The sequence below is a fragment of the Etheostoma spectabile genome, chromosome 3 (genome assembly GCF_008692095.1).
Source record: "Etheostoma spectabile isolate EspeVRDwgs_2016 chromosome 3, UIUC_Espe_1.0, whole genome shotgun sequence".
Classification (NCBI taxonomy): domain Eukaryota; kingdom Metazoa; phylum Chordata; class Actinopteri; order Perciformes; family Percidae; genus Etheostoma; species Etheostoma spectabile.
In genome coordinates, this window is record NC_045735.1 from 18,502,304 (window position 1) to 18,518,805 (window position 16,502).

The 16,502-nt window shown below is 40.8% G+C and overlaps 1 protein-coding gene and 1 long non-coding RNA gene across 2 annotated transcripts in view; one reads left to right on the forward strand and one right to left on the reverse strand.

Moving 5' to 3' along the window:
- Window positions 1-16,502, reverse strand: part of dph1 (diphthamide biosynthesis 1) — a 76,353-nt gene that overhangs the window by 56,850 nt on the left and 3,001 nt on the right. The window contains exon 3 of the mRNA XM_032503324.1: window positions 1,229-1,292. Within this exon, the coding sequence (XP_032359215.1) occupies window positions 1,229-1,292 (64 nt within the window). The remainder of the gene's footprint in view (window positions 1-1,228; window positions 1,293-16,502) is intronic.
- Window positions 34-9,645, forward strand: LOC116671883 (uncharacterized). Its single transcript, XR_004327393.1, has 3 exons — window positions 34-45; window positions 4,635-4,637; window positions 9,564-9,645. It is a non-coding gene; the product is annotated as an uncharacterized LOC116671883 (long non-coding RNA).

Here is a 16,502-nt window from a genome sequence, read left to right on the forward strand (position 1 = left end):
TTAGTGGAGATGGGTGTGATTTTCCAGACTCGTCAAACAGTACATGTGGACTGCATGGGTATGCGGTGTAAAAGCCATGCAGCAAACGGTGCTAGCTCTCAGTCTGATAGCAGCAGGACTGATAAGACCAGACCCTATCATCAGACCTTCACACTATCGTCTTCCTTGTGATAAAAAAAAAGCAGACGTGACTGTAGAGAGAGTGATAGAAAGATAAGGTAATAGAAGTCTGATACAGCTGCAGAAAAGACGAACAAAATGATGGGAGTAAAAAGAGAAGATTAAAGATAAAAGCGCTTAGGCAATGGAGAAAGACAACCCCCTTGCCCAACTTCTTTGAGACCGAAGTTGTTTCATTTATATGGTAAATAAACGAGTCTTGGCATTTTAATATAAAGTGCATGCACGTATGAAGAGCCCAATAATGCAGTCATACTGATGTAATCCAGGTTTCCTGTGTGAAATCAAATATCTGCCCAGCCTGAACAAAAGGCAGCTCCAGCCACTCTATGCTTCATCATGTAAATCGGGTTAGTATTGACTAAACACCTATGAAAAGAATCCACGCCGGGTGTTTAATGATAGCAGCCATTTTCTTTGAGAAAACACTTAGCGGACAGTGCTCCTGAGAAACAGAGGCCAACTGAAGGTGCAATGAGACCACAGAGACTAAATAACAGGGAGAAAAATTGAAAAAGAGAGCAGATTTTTATTGTGCTTAATAGCGGCTCAAGACAAAAACGACACCCACAAAATCTTGTGAAAACATGTTTTTCGACTAACCAGGCACGCTGCCGAGCATTTATCACAGTGTAGGACAAACCGTAGCCTTGTATAAAAAGGGACCATTAATGCTGAAGCCCTTCTTGCCGCAGGATGAAATAAAAGAACTTTGTGGTGTCTGTGTGATGGAGTGTTGGTGTGCAATAGGGCATATGCAGACTGAAACGAGATGTAATTAACAAGAATAATAGCTCGCCCCTCCTCCAACTGTAAGCGAGGGAAGCTGTGATATCTGCTCCGTCCTAAAACAGCGTAATCATGTCTCATTTTCTGCTGAATCCCTGATTGAGTCGAAGGCGGGGAATGACGATAAAGCTCTCGCTCTCCTAATGAGCACCAAGTGGCCACGGCAGTTAAAGTTCGCACTCCGCCGGCTTGACTTCTACACCTGCTTCTTACTCAGAGACTTACAAATAACTTAAGCGACCAAAATAAAGCACCTTACCTCTCAATGATGTCAGCAATGACACAGGCAAACATCTGCAGGCCCTCGGGAAGCTGCAGAGCCACTGGAGAGAGGGGGAACAGGCAAACAGAGAAAAGTTACATACTTGCATTAGAGTGACGGCAACATGTTATTTAATAAATCCTGGAGAGCACGGCTATACATAGCCTCTGCTACTGGTTCTGCTCCACTGACAGCAAATCATGACATTTCAGGGTAATTCCCCCTCTGCACGGCGGTGCCGTGGTTTTTTTTTTAAAGTTTGGCTGTGGAAATATATCCAAACCAATCCCCCAGGTCACTCTACGCTCGGGTTGTACGGACACTTAACTGCCTTTTTCCTGTCTGTTCCACGGCGCCCTGGCTCTTGGTCTCAAAACACAAACACCACAGACACACACACAAGCGGGGAATAAAATTGGATAAGGGTGAGGGCCGCTTAGAATTGAATTAAAAGAATTAACCGTTGGACCTCTGAGGGTTGCTCCCGACAAATGGAGACCACAATCGACTTTGTGATCCGCTGGACGAACCCCTCTTTGGGGCGGGATTTCTCCCCTCGTTTCGCCCCCTGCATCGGGCCCGGGCATTTTTTTTTTTTTTTTTTTTTTTTAATAAAAGAGCAAAAAGCCGGGAAGCATCTCAGTGCCCCCAATCAATCGTAAAACGCGCCCCTTCCTTTACGAAATCCCAGTCCCCCCCCGTACTTTGGCCAAAACAGGGACTTGGCCACGCCCCCCCCCCCCCCCCGGGTTCCCCAACCCCAACCCCTAAAAGTTGGGGTTTTAAACCCCGCCTCCATTGGGAGACCAAAAGTCCCTAACTCAAAAGGGAGTTAGTCCTTAGTCCGCCCCTTAACCACCGGGCCATCCTGACAATTAATGGACTATTTTTTAATAATTCTGCAAATGCTTTTAGGGGTGGGGGTCTCTCTGAAACCTGCCCCTGTGTTTACAAAACACAAATCCGCCAAATTTTAATCTCACTCACTCTCCGTCTCATTTGCGTGATTTTTTTTTAAAGGGGTGCTGGGGGAGCTATTCCTCCTGGCTTTCCCAAGGTGCTCTTGGCAAGGCAAAAACCCCCCCTCCCCGCTCGGGCGTTGGCCACCCGAAGCCCCCCCCCCCACTTTGACATCCCCCTTTGGTCAGTATAGAACCCCTCTGTGGGTGATTTGGCCTTGTGTAGAGTAAAATTGTAAATTTCCCATAGGGGATCAATAAAAATATAAATTTAAAAAAACTAAAATTTAAATTAAAAGGGCTTTTTTTTTTTTTTTTTAAAGACTTTAACACCCGCAAAAGTTTCACACCCGTCTCGACCACTTCTGTACCTTTTGGCTTTGCTTCAGGATATTTTTATTGAATTTAAAGTAATGAAAAACTAAAAATAACCTTTCTTTTAATTTGCATAAAAAACCTATCTTATTCAGGATCCATAATCCAGATTTATAACATTAAACCTGCCATCCCCTCCCAAAAACCACGCATCTAACAAAAGATTTGATGATGTCAAGAAAACCCCCCAAGGGAAAAAACCGAACAGAAAACAGAGCATAAATTGGGTAGAAGGGAAAGAAAACGCAGAAAGGGAATTAATAAGGAAAGCAAATATGGTGCTATGAAATGGCACACCCCGTTATAATAACAAAACAAATACCTTCCCTATTGACCTTTTGCAAAATTTTAAAAAGCACAAGTAAAAAAGTTATACTGATTTTTGGTTGAACTTTCTATTTCGCCCCCAAACGTTTACTCCCCCAATTAGTTATTTTTTTGGGCTATAAAACATGAAAAAGGAAAAAAAATTAAAAAAAAAAAAAAATTCCCCCAAAAGAAAAAAACCTAAAATTTTCCAAATTAATAAAAAATTGACTCAATTTTCAGAGATTTAAAACAGCGGGAAATCAGACTTCCCCCTTTGACAACGGGGAAACCAAAACCTTTTTTGGGAATTTTGGGGTTTTTAAATCCCACACTTTTTAAACAATTTTTTATGATTTGTTTTGTTTTTTAAAATTTCTCACTATTAATTTCTATTTAGCGAAAATCAAATGCTAAACAAAAAGTACAAAAAAATTTTAAAAATTATTTCTAGCAGCATGGGAAAAAAGTGCGCTAAATCAAATTACGGGTAAACCCCCCCTCCTCTTCCGCTGCGCTGGGTCGGAAAACCTGCCGTTTCAATTTTTTCGGAACCAAAAAAACAAACGGCGATTTTCCTGGGGGCCTATTTTCCGGTTTTAAAACAAGGAAAACACGTTAAAAGCAACCGATTTCTTCTTTTTCCCTTCAACAAGCGGCTTCGGGACCCGATCTGTCTGCCCCGCACGTCCGTCATAACACCAAAGATTTCCGCAGCTAAAAATAATCCGGGTTTTTCAAGAATTCGGCAAAGTTTGGGGCCGCTGTTGCTTTTACCCACCCGTCGTTGCTCGATTGGGTTTAAGGCTTCCAATTTCTACAAGTCTTTGAACTATGCCCATTGGTCACCTTCTTTTGCAGAAAAAACAGGCCCCCCCCGCCAATGCTCAATCTCAAATCTATGGGGTTGGCTCGGTCTGGTGTGGCCAATACCAATCAAAAAGAATAAAAGGGGAAAAATCCTTTACAAAAATTCCTTTCACCTTCATTTTAAATCTTTTGAGAAAGATACGGGAAAGGTAAGTATTAACTATAAATTAGAGATGTTCCCATACTGATACCAGTATCGGTATCCCATCCAATACTACCTAAAACGCTGGTATCGGGAAGTACTGGAGTTTATGCACCGATCCAATACCACGTAAAAAAGTCCTAAAGAAAATCAACCTTAAAGTAGTTTATTTATGTCCTTTTTCTGTTATGGCTGACTGTCAAACTGGATGATAAAAGAAAGTTATGGGGCATTCATTGTTTGTGTTTGTTCATGTTTCACAAAGAGTTTAACCTGAGCCAGACCGACAACAAAGATAGAAATCATATCGCATCCATACAGGGGTAGTAGTACACAGCTGTTAAAACATGATAAAATACATGACACAGTGGAATGGGATCAGTACTGAGGTATCAGAATCGGTATCTGGAAGCAAAAAAAAGGTATCAGACCATCTTTGTTTTCAAATACACATAATAATGCAAGACTGACAGAAGTTGTGTAACTGTGTGTATTAAAGAAGTTCTGCTGTTCAGTGGTTTGCTGTATGGGATTATATTATACGACATTGTTTCATGAAGATTTGATATGATCACAAACATGCATTCACATGGTGTTGCCCAGTTCAGTGTGGAGTTTCAGCCATTATGTCATGACATGGAGCGAGCCCTGGAGACAAAAAGCCCATGACAACCAGTCAACCTCTGCCCCACGTTACTTTGATTTTTATTTTACAAAAAAACCTTTATTTGTATTAGCCGTATACCCACAGTATGTAGTGACATTTCATCTCTGAATTCTTAACTCATCCTAGTATTAGCATCACTGGCCAGTAAGGGTGTGACAAGATCTCGTTTTACGAGATCTCGCGAGATTAAAACGTGACGAGATTTCTCGTCGAGGTGAAAAGTTGTCTCGTGAGGCGATGTGATGTCAGCGTGATGGAGCGTGAAATGATAAACGGCGAAAGAGTGACAGACAAGACGAACACAATATGTAAACATTGTAAGAAAAAAATGCTAAAAAGTTAAATAACATTCATCATTAATAGTTGATTTCAAAATGCACCTAAATTGTTTTGCATTTTGTGATTTTTCAGTTGAATAAAAAAAACTATTTTCCATTCATATATTTCATCGAGGATTTCTTAAATTTTTTTTTTTAAATCTCGTCTCTTCTCGTTCTCGTGAACCCAATCTCGTGATGTGTCTCGTCTCGTGGAGTAAGCGTCTCGTCACACCCCTATTGGCCAGCAATTCATATAGCATTTGAGGGCAATCAAGAACTGAGAATTCAATAAATCCATCGTCTCAGTGGACACTTATAGTTTGAAGACACTAAACTCAATGCAACGTTTTCACATGACTAGGCCTGAAACAGATCCAAGCCGTCAGGGCCAGACAGCATTAAACAATAAAAGCTGGGACAGACAAAAGGCCAGGGAAGTTCAGGGTGCATGGTCTCGAGATGGAGTGATAAGGGTGGGGGGGGGGGGGGGGGGGTGTGGGAAGAGGAGAGCAAGAGCAGTTCTTACTGATGAAAGGTTAAGGGATCACCAAGCACTCATGCAGACAGTGGAAGACAGGTCGTTACCTAGAAAAGGGCAAGTTTATTAACAGAGAAAGGTGTACCTCCGCCACAGCTGACGGAAGCAAAGAGCTTTCTCCATCTGCTGCCCCCCCCCCCGGCAAAAGGTGAGTCAGATGTTGAAGGTGGGACTGACCGTTGGAATGCATATTTGACTTTTTCACGCAAGAATGATTAGCTGCTTTTACCTTTGGAAGTGCACTCCCGCCCCCACAGAACAGAGAACCTAAACAACACAACATAAATGTGGCAAGAGGAGTTCATTTCACGGCTTCATATTAGTGCTGGGTACCATTTTCTTTACTTTTTAGGCACTAACCGAATTGCCTCCTAAGTATGGAGTATTGAAAAATGCCCCGTCATTCAATACCAATAAAATCAATGCCGGTTGGATTTTTTGCTAACCAGTCAAACTGGCATTTTTTTTTTACCGTAGCTATGTTTCCATCCACATGTTATATTGAATGAAAAATGCCTTATGGAAACGGTAAAATTCGATGGAATTTCATGAATATCGACTTAAAGGAAATACGTTCAGATTTTGTCTTGTTTGATATGCGGCTTATGCGATAAACGCTGATGGAAACATTATTTGCCGAATAAATAATGAATTGCGATTAAGTTTTAAGTCATTTTATGGTTGCAACCTGCCACAAAACGAAGAAGAAGAGGAAGTTTTAGTTCATTTCCGCCCAGTATTTCCGCTCTATTTACAAACATGGTGCGTGTCAACAAAGACGGATGGAAGTGGACGGACGAGGAGACGAGAGACTGTTTGAATTTAATTTACAAGCAAAATATAACGGCTATTTTTGGAAGTTGCTCAAACAGCGAGACATGTCTCAAAAAAAAAAAAAAAAAAAGAGTCTTGAGGCGGTGCCAGAGGGACAATAAAAGCCGAGTTGCATCTCCACTGTCAAAGCAATGTGTTGATAGTGTTGTGGTTTTCTTATTATAGCTTGATATGCAACTATCAGCTGGCACATAAGCACTATTACAACTTATAATATTGATCATGTGTTGGTAGATGGCGCGACCCATTTTGTCTAAAAAAAACTTTGTTCACAGATGTTTCCTGGAATGTTGTGCGATTCAGTGCAAAAATAAATGGAAACACCTTAAAATGTCTCAAATCAATTAGATATGCCAATTTGATTGTAAAACAGCATATGACGTCATCACCACAGGTTTTTATTCACTTTAAAGCCGTTGGATGGAAACACACTTTTTACCAATTTTATTCACATGAGTTTTTTTTCCGGACTTCAGATAATCCAACTGACAAGTGGATGGAAACTTAGCTATTGTCAAATTAAAAGTATATAAAAAAGGCAGCCTGCATTAGGAACCTGTGCCCACGGTGTCATGACACTAAATACAACTCACTACTTCAAACAGTACAGGGCAGTAGCGTTACTAGTTTAACTACTTCAATAGCTAATGTTAACACTTTTATTGATCGAGTAGTGCGGTAGTATCCACACAAGCAAACATACTAATTTTCCCCGAGCATTCTGAAGCTCAGGACTAAAAATAAAATTGCTGAGTATCACTGGTGCCACCGCCAAACACAGACATATGCTGTGTATATGGATGTAGGCCCGTAACAGATATTACTAAATTGTCTAATCACAATATTTTTTAGACCCTAATATATCAGAGTTTCAATCTCCACCTCTTAAAAAAAGTGACGCTTCTCAGCCGGATTACGTCTGGCCATGTTGTAAATGGTAGGGGGCGTGATATTGAAATTTCTATTCCAGAGTCTAAGATCCGTTTCCAGCCACTACATTTATCAATGTACAACCATTCTCATGCTCTGATTGGTGTGATACAAACGTTTCATCTTGTTTCTACTATATAGCAGTATGTTCCAAACGTCAGCCATAATTTCACTAAAATACACGGCTTTCATCTTCTTTGTGAATGGCTAGTCTGAAGAACCTCCATCAGGCTCGTTTGTTGCTCTGAATTCCAATTCCAGGCCGTTTTTGAAATGATTCCCATCTTCTGTTATGGTTTGCTATGAGAAAAATGTCTTAGTTCATGCATTTCACAAATTTCAGTATGACAGTTATAATGTCAACCGTTTAACCCTTGTGTTGTCTTCCCGTCAAAATTAAAAATCAACCCTTTTGTTGAGGCTTTTAATTTTTAAAAGCTTTTAAGCTTTTTTGACACTACGTTACACTAACTTATTAACTTTAGTTTTACAATTATTTTCAGAATTTATGGTCAATAAACCTCATTTATAGGAAGTTTTACCAAAGTTTTTGAGTTAGAAAAGCAGACATTAGGAATTATTTTACAACTTTTACTCAATACTATGTCAAAACCACTTCAATTGTTTTTTCAAATGCTATAAAACTGAATAAGACGCCCCGAAATTAATGAAAATAGAGATTTGTACTTGGCAAAGAGCGTTGTGTGGAGTCAATCATGTTATTTTGGGGAATTAAAAAGAACATTAATAAAGGAAAACGGGGCAATTTGACCCGAGGACAACATGAGGGTTAAATCTGAACATGCTCAACTCACATCTGTACTTGACCAGAGCCGGTCTGACTCGACTCTCATCGGGTAGGACACGTTATGCCGTAAATCGTTTACATTTGAGCTTGCGCGACTCAAATCTGCACTCGAATTATATTGGGGAGTGACAATCACTCAAACAATTGCTTCTTCATAAACACTTGAATCAAGTCAGCTAGGTATTATCACCTAATTAAATTTGCGTTGTCTTTATCTTAACTGAATGTGCGACCGTAATCAAGACAGCAGACAGCATTCAGAGAAACTCTAAATGACTAAGCTGCTCTGGAATGTGCAGCAGATTATACCACAACAAAATGAGAAAGTTATGAAAAACAACACAAAGCTTATGACTATTTATAAACCCTGACAAAAAAAAAGAAGCTGGGCAGTTAAAGTGCTCATATTATGCTCATTTTTAGATTCCTAATTGTATTTAGAGGTCATATCAGAATAGGTTTACATTGTCAAATTTTCAAAAAACACCATATTTTTGTCACACTGCACATTGCTGCAGCTCCTCTTTTCACCCTGTGTGTTGAGCTCCCTGTTTTATCTACTGAGTGAGGCCTCTTACCTCTAGTCCATCTTTGTTGGGAGTTGCACATGCACAGTACCTAGATAAGGACTACTAGCCAGTCAGAAGCAGAGTATGAGGGCCCTGACAGTAGCTAGGTAAGGACTACTAGCCAGTCAGAAGCAGAGTATGAGGCCCTGACAGTACCTAGGTAAGGACTACTAGCCAGTCAGAAGCAGAGTATGAGGCCCTGACAGTACCTAGGTAAGGACTACTAGCCAGTCAGAAGCAGAGTATGAGGCCCTGACAGTACCTAGGTAAGGACTACTAGCCAGTCAGAAGCAGAGTATGAGGGCCCTGACAGTACCTAGGTAAGGACTACTAGCCAGTCAGAAGCAGAGTATGAGGCCCTGACAGTACCTAGGTAAGGACTACTAGCCAGTCAGAAGCAGAGTATGAGGCCGTGCCACGCTAGCAGCTAGGCGAGCATCATAACATGTGTTACAAAGTGACTTTGGGCTTTTTCACTTTATAAACCTTTAACATGCAAAAAAAAAAAGATATATACCACAATACAAGGTAAGGGAAAAGCCAAAAAGCATAATATGAGCACTTTAAAATGAAATTGTACTGTATCGTCCTCAGTCCTCCATTTCAAAAGCAGACTGTATGAGACTCAAGAGGAGTTCAAAGAAACAGATGGACACAAAGAGGAACAGAGAGAGAGAGACAGGGGTGATAAGGTGAGTTATGCTCTCGGAGTTCAAAGAAAGAGAGGATGATATTTATGAGAAACAAATGCCACAGAACAAAAGAAGCAAAGCCAGCAAGCTGTGGTAAACCACCCACTCCCCACAGGGACATGGACACAGGGACTAAAAAATGATTCAGTCCTCTTGGTATGCCATCTACATATTTCAACCCGAGGCAGGGGCGACTAAAGGACTTAACACGTTGCCGCTATCGCAACACCACCCCGTGTCCACGATCCGTTTCCCTGAGAACACCAAGCACAAGGAAACGTCAAAATGTACACGTAATAACGCACGAGGGCCGGAACTGAAGTTGCCTGGGAAAACCCTGACGAACTTCCGGCAAATTTGACATTTGCTCTGGAAGTCCGTCTGGCCAAGAGCCCATTTCCAATTTTTCCCGTATCAATTTTTCCCATATCGAGGCACCAATCGCAGCCGTTAGCGTTACACAATGACGATAGCCCTGACTGGTTTTAGGTTTAGCCTAAGAGGCATTTGAGCGGAGTCCGTTGGTGACGCCCCTTTGGAAATGGGCTGTGAATCAACGTTCCCCTGAGAAGGGTCTGCTGTCAACCAGGAGTAGTACATATGCTATTCAAATATCTTTTTTTTTTTAAGTCTGTTTTAAACCAATACTCACAGGTCCATATATATCAAGTCAAGTCAAAGGGGCAATTGGTTCTGCAGCAGTGACCACACAACATCATTACAAATGCAACAAGAAATAGCAGACATGTAAGAACAAAAAAACAAAACAAATTTAAAACAACCGGAAACTTCATTCCACTTAAAATTTCCAAAAAGCCATGTTTACCATGTGTGGTTGTGGTCCAGCTGATATGACCTTATTTATATACACTGCAGGTCAAAAGTTTGGGGTCACTTAGAAATTTCCATTGCACTCTAAAGACAGAATACACTATAATACTAATGCACTATAGACAGAATACCAGCTGAGATCAGTTGCATTGTGTTTGTTAACCAGGACAGCAGTTTTCAACTACATTATGTGCTTACATAATTGTAAAAGGGTCCTCCAGTGTTTTTTCAGTTAGTTAAAAAAAAAAAAAAAAAAAGTAAACAGAATGGGCCTTTGGAACATTGGATGAATGGTGGCTGATAATGGGCAATGTAGATGTTGCATTAAAGATCAGCCACCCACTCAGATCAGCTGGTATTCTGTCTAGAATGGAGTGGTATGGAAATTTGAAAGTGACCCCGGGTAGTGTATATATATTGAAATTAGGAGTCTGCGATATGTTAAAACTATATATGTGCAAGTGCGAGGAAGACAAAAAAAGTCTTGACACGTGGAGTAGCTTATAGGTTACGTTTTGCTGTACGGGTCACATTACAGGACAACAGGAACCACCGGTACCGGTGTGTGAGGAGAACAAATTCAGGTATGAATGTTTATAACAAGAGTTATGAGTCATCCAATGAGAACTTAATAAAAAGCAGTTCAAAAATGAATAATGTGTTACACTTGAACTGTGCACCTGAGGCTAAGTCTCTCCAAACTGTGGATCACCTGTGCGACACATAGGCTATTCATGTTAACAATTTTATATTAATTACGTTACATTGGTCTGCAGACATGAATATTAGACTCTTGTGTTTCTCTTTTTTTTTTACGCTGTCAAATTGCTCCTGTTACTATGCAAACAAAACAATGAAAAGCCGTCATGTCTGGGTGCGTGGCTTGTCAGGACCCAGGAGCACCTTAAAACGAGGCGCTTTTCTCTTGATACGGTTCATAACACATTCAATTCCAATTCCATTTTATTTATAGAACATTCCTCTCAGTACAAGCATTCGCACCACCTGATTAGTCCTGACTCCTAAATGTGTTTTTATATCCGACCCAATTTGTGAAAACCCGCAGGCGAAATATGTATTACCTAAAACTACCTCTGCAAATAGATCGTACAACTGAAGTACTGTGTGTGTCATCAAGATACACATTCATTCATCAATCATTCACATTTCTTTGCTTCTTTGTTTCCGGACTGAAATTTAAAAAAAACAACAACAAAAAAACAGCTCTGCCTTGATAATTAATAGGGGACTGACTGCAGCTCTTCAAAGCTTCCCTGTAGTATTTCATTTTGTGGGTGTTTTTGTTTTATCACCTAATAAATGTAAAAAGGCTAGTTAAACAATGTAATACTATCATCAAATGATATTAAAGGCGCTGCGAGAGCAACAAAAAAGGATTTGCCTGTTGCCGTAGACCACAGTGTACAGTACGTGGATGTTAGTGAAGCCTCCCACTGTGCCCACACTCAAGTTAGTCCTGAGGCTGCAAGCCTTACTACTCATTTCAGATTTCTGCTCCGATCTGATTATTCTGTATACAAAGTGACCCGTATCCTGTATCAGTGTAAATGACCTCCATCCTGAAAACACCACCAAAGGACAAAAGATATCACAAGAAAAGATATGATGTCTGGACAGTCTGTCAGAGAGGCAAGTGAAATTGTTTTGTAGGATCATTTTCAATGGACTTTGAGACTGGGTTTAAAGTACCTGTCCTTTATGGGGCCGAGTTCTGCGTTCAATATGGGTCAAAAAGACATAAACAATGCAAAGTCTTGTATTTTTTTGTAGTTACACTGCACACAAACATCTGTGGTGCATGGTGAGTGAGAATACACATGGAGGTGTGATAGTGAAAAGCATCCTGCTTTACTTTGGTGTTCCATGCTGATATATAATAATAATAATAATAATAATAATAATAATAAAACATAATAATAAGATGTAACATAACATGAGAAAAAGAGGCTTTTTTTGTCTAAATCACATCACCACAAATGGACACATTATGAAACACATTTGAAAATCTCATTGCACTACAACCAATCACAACAACACACAGGGTGACGTATCCAGAGCTCCAAACGCTTAGCTACCAGCGGAGCTAACTTGTAGGTAGGGCTGCACAATTAATCGAATTTTATTCGCGATCACGATTTGGACTTCCCACGATCAAATTTGCGTGATCGAGCGATTATTTTTTATAAAGCGTCATTTCATAGAACGCTCCGGGTTTTTTGCAAAGCCCATCTCCCGCTCCGTAAAGCCGTCTGCTCATGAGCCAGTCAGAGTAGTTCACTGCACCCCGTGCAGCTAAGTTTCTAGATGTAGACAGTCACAGAGGACAGAGAAACGGGAGGAAAACTCAACAGATAGCAGTCGGTAATACGTCAGTCTCAAGGTTTACCAGTTTACCAGTAAACGCAACACTTTGTCCCATTTGTTGTTTTTCAGACAACAGCAGTGACCAGTGCTAGTCGGTGCTAGTAGCATCTGTTAGCTGTTAGCTAGTAGCGTCTGTTAGCTGTTAGCTCCTCTAGGACGCACCGGTGCTAATGTCCTCGCATCCGCTACAATGCTGTTTATATGGATATGGTTTAATTTTGCGTTACATGACCCATTTCGTCTGTAAAGCCGTGCCTGTGTTGGATCTTTCTACGCTCTCTCGTCCTCCTCTCTCTCCTCTTACTCTCCGCGCCCCGCCACACAGCGGCCGCCGGTCCACACTTCTGATATTTGTCTACAGTTTTAATTTTTCATTAACACAGCTGTATATTGTTAAGTATGAGGGGGCAAACCTGTATTTGTACCAGTGTTTCCGCGGGTAACTCTGTTATCGTGGCCGCTGCGGCGAAGAACACAGAAGAAGTTATTGAATGCAGCTAACTTCAGTTGGTAGAGTAACAGCGTGTGAGACGCAGCTGCTGGACCAGGACCAGAGATGTGACCCATGGCCAGAATATCATAGTTCATAAAAATGCAGCGCAGTGAAGATACAGACGTTTCATACACACGACGTGTGTATCCGCCGTTTGACCCGTGCTGGACCCATTCATAATGATCAGCCGTCTCTCTGTGAGTAGCGTCCATCACACTCCCTCTCACAGTTATAAATAGCCTAAGTGACAATAAAATTTGTTTTGGTTAAAATCAACAAATAAATCGTGAGAATAATCGCGATCAAAATTTTGATCAAAATAATCGTGATTATCATTTTGGCCATAATCGTGCAGCCCTACTTGTAGATTAGACTGTCCTCATCTGTTTAGCTCGCCTCTGGCCCCGCCTATATCAGATACACCGATGTGATTGGTTATTGTGGGATGACCTACAGGCCCATTGGAAACTGTGTTTGGTTTTGATTTGCTACAGCACTGAATACACCTGTGTGAACTTCGCAGGTTACAGATTGTTCAATAAAGTCGTCGTAGTTGGTTAAAGCACGGATGCACTCATGGATGGAATTTTGACTGAATTAACGCTGTGCATCTGTGTGTTCTACGGACGATAAACTTATCGTTTTCATTTAATATAACATTATTATTCGGATTCCTGGTAAGGATGCCTCCTGGGCGCCTCCCTAGGGAGGTGTTCCAAGCATGTCAAGCTGGGAGGAGGCCTCGGGGAAGACCCAGGACTAGGTGGAGGGATTATATCTCCAACCTGGCCTGGGAACGCCTCGGGATCCCCCAGTCGGAGCTGGTTAATGAGGCTCGGGAAAGGGAAGTCTGGGGTCCCCTGCTGGAGCTGCTTCCCCCGCAACCCGAGACCGGATAAGGGGACGGAGATGGATGGATAACATTATTATCAAGGTGGATTACCACGGTGTGGAAACCGCGTGTTTAATCCTTCAATGTTCAGTGCAGACGTTTGCTGCTTGCTCCTGCCTCTGCTTGCATATTTCTTCTGATAATCTTGCTTTTCCCCCGAGAGAAACTATGAGCAGTGGCTCTTAGACTTAGACTTAGACTTAGACTTCTCTTTATTGATCCTTTTGGATGACTCCCGCAGGAAATGAAAATTCCAGCACCAGTTTAGCAAGAAAAACAAATTAAAAAATGATTAAAAAAGAAAAGAAAAGACAGTATAAAGACAACAAAATAACAATAATGATAATATAACAAACAATAAGAACATTTGTCAATAAAACAACAAAAGACCTAAATTGTTATTAAAGTGTCAGTGTTGAGCCAGTATTGAAGTGATAAAGTGATAAAGTGACTAGTGTGCGTGTATGTATGTATGTGTACTGTGTGTATGTATGTATGTATGTGTACTGTGTATGCATGTATGTATATATGTATGTATATATGTATATATGTATGTATATATTATATATGTATGTATGTATGTAGTATGTATGTATTGTCCTATGCCCTATTTCCTCCTCCCCCCTAGTGAGGAGTTGTATAGTCTGATGGCATGAGGGACAAAGGAGTCCTTGAGTCTGTTGGTCCGGCACTTGGAAGGAGCAGCCTTTCCCCTGAACCGGCTCCTCTGGGTGCTGATGACGGTGTGCAGGGGGTGCTGGCATTTTCAGTAATAGCCAGCAGTTTGTCCAATGTCCTCCTCTCTGCCACCGTCACCAGTGAGTCCAGCTTCATGCCGACCACAGAGCCGGCCCGCCTGATCAGTTTGTCCAGCCTGTGGGTGTCCTTCTTTGATATGCTGCCCCCCCAGCACACCACAGTGTAGAAGAGCACTGGTGACCACAGACTGGTAGAACATCCACAGCAGTTTTGCTGCAGATGTTAAAGGATACTAAAAAATAAGATACTAAATCTTGGATACTCATAAATCATTTTTTGTAGATATAGTAGGCTATTGCCATATTTCAACATTTTTCCGCATGAGCGTGGCCTACCAATAGCTCAAGTCTGTCCTACACTGACTGTAGCTAAAGCCAATTAGCAGCGAGGTGCCTCCCTTCTCCGCGGATGACTAGTACAAACTCCTTCAGAAGACTGCACTAGTTTCTTGGAGTTGGAATCATGTCGGAAGGAGGAGATGACAGCGCTCTAAGAGGACGAAAGCCTGAAGCATGGGCATATTTTGATTATTATAAGAATGCCAAAGGACAGCTGATTGAAGATAGTTCTCCTGTCTGCAGAACTTGCAGGAAAACAGTTAAAGGCTAAAGCTAAAGGCATAAAATACACTTTTAATAATTACATTTTCCTTTAACCCTTGTGTTGTCTTCAGGTCAAATTGACCCGTTTCAAAGTATTTTTTATCAGAAATATGGATTTCTTTCAACCAAATTGCCCAAAAATAACATGGATGATTCCATACAACGTTCTTCAGGTGACATTTTATTAATCAAAATAATTCAAAATTTCTGCCTTTTTAACTAAATACGTATGTATAATTTGATACAAATGAGGTTTGTGGACCATGAATTCCAAGAATAAGTGTAAAACCTAGTATTAAACCAGCTCAGGTTTTTTTTTTAAAGCGCCAAACGCATTTAAAAAGGACAAAAACATTGGAAAAGCACAACATTTTTTGTCAATTTTGACCTGGAAGGGCAAGTTCATGGTTAACGGGAAGACAACACGAGGGATAAAGACAATATTTGTGAATAGATTATGAAGTCAAATTTTTTTTCAGAATTGTTTTTAAAACCCCAAATAAGTCACGGGTCAATTTGACCCGAGGGATACAAGAGGGTCACCAAAGTGAAGACAACACAAGGGTTAACTGTTTAATTATTAATCTGTCAAATAGAGCCCGACCAATAAAGGATTTTTAAGCCCGATACCGATACAAATATTTGGTTATTTAAAAATCCAATATGCCGATACATCGGCCGATATATATATTTTTATAAATCCAGAAACGCGTTACAAAACAAACCAATTTCACTAACATTAGTTATTTGTAGCTATTTATGAGTTCTCACTAAAATAACATGGTAATAATGTGTTTTATTGTCACAACAGAAAAGAGGAACATTAAAATATATTAAAATATATCTGATAAATAAGATGTATAAAAAACACAATCTTAAGATATGTAACCTAAAGTCCTTTGAACAAAAACAAATTAACAGAAGTTAAAATAAATCAGTGTTTCCAACAGGGACGTTGTAGAGCGTCCTCTGGTGGACAGACTATGCAACGCCATCACTAACAGGGACGTTGTAGAGCGTCCTCTGGTGGACAGACTATGCAACGCCATCACTAACAGGGACGTTGTAGAGCGTCCTCTGGTGGACAGACTATGCAAAACCATCACTAACAGGGACGTTGTAGAGCGTCCTCTGGTGGACAGACTATGCAACGCCATCACTAACAGGGACGTTGTAGAGCGTCCTCTGGTGGACAGACTATGCAAAACCATCACTAACAGGGACGTTGTAGAGCGTCCTCTGGTGGACAGACTATGCAACGCCATCACGTTGTAGAGCGTCAACGCCAACACTCATAAC